Here is a 7,138-nt window from a genome sequence, read left to right as displayed (position 1 = left end):
TGTAACTTTTAGGTTGACAGTAGAGAGATATTATGATACAAAGCTTTACAGCAACGATGTGATACATTATTTTCTCTCATTGTGTTGATTCTGGCGCCCCCTGTGGTCCAAAGCAGTATTGTCTCAACTGCTAGTTTTATTGATATCAAGCAGAATCTGACCCAGTGGCAGGTCTCTGCTCACCACAGTTTCTTCAGTGTCCCAGCTCTGTTCTCTGACTGAAGGGCAAGAGAGTTGGACCTGGAGGGAACTGGTCTGGAGGGAACTGGTCTGGAGGGAACGGGCTGAGGAACGGTCTGGAGGACGGGTCTGGAAGGGAAAGTCGAGACTGGTCTGGAGGAACTGGTCTGGAGGGAACTGGTCTGGAGGGAACGGTTCTGGAGGGAACGGGTCTGGAGTCGCTCTCCTTCACTGTCTGATCCTTTCTGTCAGACTGAAACTGCTCTACTACCAAACAGTGACAAAAATAGACAAAATTTGTCTATGTGTTGCCTTTTTAAAGCCCCTACAAGGAACTGCCATTATGTTATGATGGCGCCCCCTGTGGACAACAGTGGTAGTGTCTACCTCCTAGTTTCATTGATTTTAAGGGAAATCCGACCCGGTGTCAGACATTAAGAATAACTATAAATATCTTCTGTCTGATGGTTTTGTTTATGTGGTTCATACAGAGACATCAGTATTAAACTGATTTCATAACCACTTTAGTGCGTTTAAAGATTTATATCCTAAACGAAGGTTACAGGTTAAGTTCCTGTAGTGGAAAAAGAGTAATCAGAGTACTATCAGGTAGAGCAGCCACAGCAGAACACACAGTGTACCAAACCAGGTCTGCCAGTCCGCACTGATGATGTCAAACACTTCGGCCACCAGCCACTTATCTCCGCCGCCGTTATCTTCTGCCCGCCGCTCATCCTGATGGTTGGCAGCCAGGGCCTCGTGGAACCCGCCATCAGAGTCCGATGCATACAGGAAGTGTTCCCTGTGCGCGCAGGTCAGCCCTCGGCCTGGGCCGGTGGCTGACACCTCTCCATCTTTAAACCTGAAGCGACCATGATGACAGCAGGTCAGACAGCACACAACCTCACTGTAGGCCAGAGGAAGCCTGACCACAGCTCTGACACAGTAAATATTTTACATCACAGGATCCCCGACTGCGTCACCAGACAGCCAGATTAAAGATTAGAAACCATGTGGCTGGATGATGTGATGTGTTCATGCAGCGGGTTGTGTTCGGTGTTAGCTTCACTGCCTCTGGTTTGTTACTGTGCGCACAAACAAGATAAAACACACTGTTAACTAGCAAACTTATGTTAATTAGTAATTAATTATTAAAGTAAAAGTACATTTAAACCTGCAACGTCTAATCATTACTGGATTAGCAGCTACTTTATCTCAACTGTCTGCATGGAGCGTCCGGTGTTCGATACCAGCATCAATAGCTGAACATGTTTCTCTGTCTGCACATAAGCATAAGCAGCTGTTTTATTTTGGGCTTTTTAGTAAAGGAGAGAGAGAGAGGTGGGAAAATCAGAGCCGAGGACTCAATGATGTGAGCTACCATGCGCCCCGAATTTTGGGTCTTTCATATTTTGAATCGGCCTCCTGGCAGAAGTTGGATCAATCAGCTGGTTTGACGTGCAGAAAAACAAAGAGTCAAAACAACGAGTGGAATACAGATTGCACTTAGTGAGCAAGCTAACATCAGTTAGTGCTTGTAAGCTAACTACTGAAACTTCTTCCTAAAAGCATGGTTAGAAAACTTGTTAGCATTTTAAAATTATATTTTTCCACAGCCTCTGCTTTAGATATTGTTCTACTCTTTCCTTTTAAGCGTACAGTTGTGAACAAGCAGTATTGATAATAAACATATGGAAAGCTATAGGTAGGAAATCTGTTAGGGGCATTTTCAGCTAAACTAACTCTAGCTCAAACTGTATTTACCCAACTGTAGACTTACAGGATGATGTATGTTCATTAAACTTTAAGGTTACATTAATATAGCAGCTAACAGTTATTCTCTATACACAGTCACATGGTGTCTCTCTCCCTCTGCCTGTGTTGTCTGTGGTTTGTTTCCATAAGCCGGTCTGCTCCGACTGACAACTGCTGTTTTTTATCATCATACGTTTGGTGAATTAAGGATTATTTTCCACCAAAACCAGAGTTGGTGATGTTGGAAACACTAAACAGAGATGCTTTAATAGTTTTATTCTGTTTCTGTCTCATTGTTTTGGTCTGAGATGCTGGTGCTCTAGTACGACATCCAGTTGCAAATCAATTTCATATATCTAACCTTTAGTATTACTATGTGGATGAATACAAGAAATGTTTCAATCCCTTAAACCTGCATTAGCATGGGTCCTAGTTGTTAAGCTTCATCACACTATGCTCAAGGTTGGGCGTTATCTGAAGAACCCAAAGAGATCCATAGATCAATAAAGATTCACAGGAACACACAGCTTCGATCTCAACTGTTGTCCATTAGTGGAAACCAACAAACAAGGTATGATCCAGATATTTCATTTCAGCTACAGGACACATGCTAATGCAGGTGTGAAGGAAGTCTTAAGGTGAGTTCTGTAGCTAATGATCTCACAAAGCTTGTGTGTTATTGTGGAGCTGGTTATATGCTACCCACCAGGTGAGCGTGGGCTCTGCGTGTCCCGTCACCTCCACCTCTAGCGTCACTGGAGAGCCCTCCATAACGGTAGCTCTAGACAGGGGTCTGGTGAAGCAGGGAGGGCCAGGTTTAGAGGCTTTTCCCTGGGGAAGAGACTCTGCCTGGGCCTGGGGAGGAGGAGGAGGAGCAGGAAGGGGAGGCCCTTGGATCTGAGGAGTAAGCCTGATCTCCTCGCGGATGGCCACGGGCTGACAAATGTTTGGGTCTTGGTCTGGAGTTAGTAGATGAAGTGGAGAGGAAAGGGGGGTGACATGCAGATTAGCCTGCTGAGCCAAAGCTTGGGATTCAGGGTCATGCACACACTTCTGGGTACAGGTGGAGGTCGAGGACTCGTGATGGGAGTAGACTGTCTGGTGGCTCTGCTTGTTGCTCAATCTATTACTGATGGTACTGCTGGATAAACTGATGTTGCTGAAGCTGTCTGGAAGAATGGGGGCATGGACCTCAGGTAGACCTCCATTACCCTGGGAGAAGGGGATTCCTTGCTGTGACCTGAGATTGCTGCTCGCCTGTGGCACGTTGTAGTAACTGTTTGGAGGGGAGGACTGACAGTAAATGTTCTTTGGAGTAGTAGCTGTGGTTAGGTTGCTGCTTTGGGGCCTGGATGGTGTTTCTTGGCAGGTTTGGGAGGAAGGTACATCCTGATCAAGGCCACTCCTGGAATCCGGGTAAGCCTGTGGAAGATTGTTCTCTTGAGAGGTGGCTGTGCTGGTTTGTGAACAAGTTGCACATGATTTGAGGAACCCAGTGTCTTGGGTTCTGTCTTTGTGGAGAACAGACTCTGTGAGGCAGGAGCTCTGAGCCTGGGGGGCTGGATCAATCTTTGGTAGGGTTTCACTCTGGGATAAAGGGCTTTCTTGGGGTGAACTGCTGCTACTAGCCTGTGTCAAGATACAATGACTGTTTGAAGGGGAGGACTGGAGGTAAATGGTCTGCTGGGTAATTGTACTGGTGCTAGTGTTGGTGAGACTGGTTGTTTGAGGTTTGGAGACTCGGGGCGTTTCCTTCCTAGTCTGGGAGCAATTGATGTCCTGGTGGAGTCCAATCTCAGAGTCAGGGAACATGGTGTCCTGTAGAGGGGTCTTGTTCTTGTGGAGATCCTGCTCTGGACCTGAGGGCTGAGGAGAATAGCTGAACTGGGGTAAGGAGGGGTTGTGATTGAGCTCTGCAGACTGGGGAGTGGGATCTGTCTGAGGCAAGGTCTCACCATTGGATGCAACCTTTTGGGTGATCTTACTCTGGTTGCCTGTCTTCTGAGGCTGGTTATACTGAGTGGACGGACTCATTTTCTCAGGGACATCAATCTCCTTGTTGGAAGAACTATCTGGAGTGATGTTCTTGCAGGCTGGGTTAGATCCAGTTGGGAAGCTCAGTTCAGAGCCACCCAGGGAGAGGTCAACACTCTGGGGGATGTTGGTAGTGTTGGTCTCTGCAGTTTTTAGGATGCTGCACAGAGTGGTGGTGAGCAGGCTTGGAGCAGGAACTGTCAACGGACTCTGGACAAATGAACTGGAATCTGACCTGAACCTGTAACACAAACAGGAACAAATTCTTAAATCTGGCTTTCTGGGGGATTAGTGGACAATGGCTCCTACCAAGGCCACTTTCAGAGCTCAAATGTGGCCGGTGACTTTTGTTGCATGTCCTCATTGTCCTTCTCCTGCCTCCGCCAGCATTAGATTACGACTAGTGAGGCAGGATAACGAAACTCAGTACTTTTTGAGTATTGCGTTCATGTCCCAAAAGCTAGCATGTGCTTCGCCAGGTCTTGTTTACATATTCTTGGACTAGATGTTCCAGTTTTCAGCCATTAAATTATACATGTCCTCCATATGTAACATAATTGCAACACAATGAGCATTAATCTGCTTCACTCTTCTAGCTTCAGTCTTTTGAAATTTGGTTGGTGTGAAAGACCTGATCAACCTGAGACACTTTTTGGGATGAGTTAGAATGATACCTACAGGTCAGGCCTTATCACTCAACATCAGTGTTGAAGTGGAACAAACCCCTGCAGCCAGGTTCCAACATCTGGTGGAAAGTCTGAATCCAGAAGAGTGATGGCTCATTGTGTCTCAATCAGTCACAAAATGTTCAGCTTTTTACTTTGTAGCTTGCGAGTCATGTGTCTATAATCATAATAGCATAAAACACATCTTAATGTGACTCTGATTTGTCCTAATACAGACCTGGTGCTGCTGTGAAGGCTGGTGGGAGGAGTTGGACAACTCTCTGTTTGTCTGGACTCTCTCTGCTGTCGGACTGCACCAGTACTAGTCCCACTGTGGTCTGACTGGGCACGGCACTGGTGGCTGTACTGGTTGATGTGGACGCTGTGGGAACTGAAACAGAAGCTCTCCTCAACGTCTGACTGCATCATGTTGGACTCTGGTGTCTCTGCCAGCGGCGGCAGGGAAATGTCGTCAGGTGACGCACAGTCGTATTCATCGTTGGAGAGAGAATCCTCAGTCAACACTTCCTGTTCCTGGAGCTCCGCCTCCGACAGACCTCCTGCTGATGCATCCTGGGTAGAAAGTAAAGTTGAGTATTAGGAGGTGATTTAGGCACAAAATCTCTCTTTAACTCTTAGATAATTAACCTGAGGCGGCGTCATGTTTAAACCACAGATGTCTCGCGTCTCCTTCCTCTGAAACTCCTTCTGAATGTCAGAGAACAATGGGCCAATCACAGAAGAGGGAGGGGGCGTGGCCTGAGGCTCAGTGGCGGCGGGTTGGATTTGGCTGTGTATGGCGCGGATCCGTCGGTTGGCCTCCACCGGGGAGCAGGAGAGGCTGACGGTGTGAGTGGAGCTGTACAACTGTCTGTGGCTGGAGGAGAGACGACACAGTGAAACTTTATTTATACAATCCATCATACAAAATATTATTATTGATGATTATTGATACAGATAAAGATTTGAGCTAAACATTGTTCACCTATGAACAAAGAAAAGATTAGAATACATTAGATTACATTATTTTTTATTTGCTTTAGACCAAAGCAACGGCCAGTAAGTGCTGATGCTCTTTTCTGATAGATTTAATTTATCTATACAGTAATCAGTGAGGTCCGGCCCCCAGATTTGAAATGTTAATGTTCAAATCATTCATATTTTAATTTCCACAGAAAAGGACTGTATGTAAGATCAGTTTAGTACCTAAAACAATGAAGGAGAACAGGAGTCAGTACTATTGATGGGGCAAAAAAAGAGCCATCGTGGCACCGTGCCCGGTTAGTTTCAGGTATTAATGTGAGGAAGTCTCATCGCTCCACACAGATCTGATGTTTTCTTCAATGGAAGCAACTTTTCAGTTTGAGATTATCTTTCACAAACCTGTGGGTTTTTAAAAAAAATCTCAACTCTTTTCTTTTATTTGTGATTGTGCTGTTGTGTTTTATTGTGCAAATTAATACATTTAAAAAAAATTATCTGTTTCTGCTCACAACAGGAAACACTTCTTTTGAATTTATGTCATATTTTTATGTACAGATTGAAAATATGGATAAAAACAGGTGAATGGAAACAGACTTGTTGTACTTTTGTCCTGAGAGTGGCGCTAGAGGTGAAGGTCATGTGATCTAAATCAAAGCAGTCTACCTGCTCTCTGAGACGACCGTCTGTCTGTCTGCGTCCTGACTGCGGCTCTTCTGTAACGGAGGCTTCCTATTGGCTGCTGTCTGCCTCTTCACTGGGACCTCCTTCCCATCATGCTCGGCGGTCAGTTCCGGGGTGTGGCCTGTCTCCTTCAGCTCGTACTGGAAGAAAAGGACAGAGATGAGCTTTAATGTCCTCACAATATCTAATGATATAACATCTATAATATATAATGATATCAAATAAAGTGTTTTACCATGTCAGCCGCCTCCTGACTGCTGCGGTTATCTGTCTGTTCCTTCTTTTTCAACTTTCTGTTTTCCTTCAACTTCTTCTCATTGTCTTTGTCTTTCTCTTCTGTCTCATTCTCTCTCCCTCGCTCCGTCTCTTCCTCTTCCTTGACCTCCTTCTCTCTGTCGTTCTGCTGCTTTTTCAGATTCTCCATCTGAAAACACCACAGTGACAGCAGTTTCATAATCTGCACATTATGTAATTAACAGACCAGGAAACACATTTATCATCATCTCAGAGCAGGAAATAATTCCTAACTGGGCAAAAAATGTGACAAATGTAAATGTACACCAGTGGGTTTGTGTATATTTGTTTATTACCTTCAGTTTGGCCTCTAACTTCAGTAGTCCGTCACTCAGCTCTCTGATGGACTCCACCATCTCTGAGTGTTTACTGACCGTCTTTTCAATGTACCGCTGCCCCTCCTCCACCCCTGAAACAGACACACACACACACACACACACACACACACACAAACTTAAAAACACCCACTCTATTTGTGATACACTCGGATTAGAATCAGCTTTCAGAATAAGCAAGCCCCGTTCCTCATTCTCCTTGCGGTACTC

At 45.4% G+C, this 7,138-nt stretch overlaps 1 protein-coding gene across 1 annotated transcript in view; it reads right to left on the bottom strand.

Annotated features, from left to right (window-relative positions):
* Positions 1-333: 333 nt before the first annotated feature.
* ccdc141 (coiled-coil domain containing 141) overlaps positions 334-7,138 on the bottom strand; it is a 30,074-nt gene continuing 23,269 nt past the window's right edge. The window contains exons 21-27 of the mRNA XM_035676636.1: positions 6,890-7,002; positions 6,535-6,723; positions 6,282-6,439; positions 5,283-5,511; positions 4,873-5,207; positions 2,642-4,210; positions 334-1,042 (exon numbers count right to left, since the gene is read on the bottom strand). Coding sequence (XP_035532529.1) covers positions 775-1,042; positions 2,642-4,210; positions 4,873-5,207; positions 5,283-5,511; positions 6,282-6,439; positions 6,535-6,723; positions 6,890-7,002 — 2,861 coding nt within the window. The 3' untranslated portion in view covers positions 334-774. The remainder of the gene's footprint in view (positions 1,043-2,641; positions 4,211-4,872; positions 5,208-5,282; positions 5,512-6,281; positions 6,440-6,534; positions 6,724-6,889; positions 7,003-7,138) is intronic.

Source organism: Morone saxatilis, unplaced genomic scaffold (assembly GCF_004916995.1).
Source record: "Morone saxatilis isolate NCDOM2014 unplaced genomic scaffold, NCSU_SB_2.0 Contig5, whole genome shotgun sequence".
In the NCBI taxonomy this organism is placed as follows: Eukaryota; Metazoa; Chordata; class Actinopteri; family Moronidae; genus Morone; species Morone saxatilis.
This window is presented reverse-complemented; position numbering and strand designations above follow the sequence as displayed.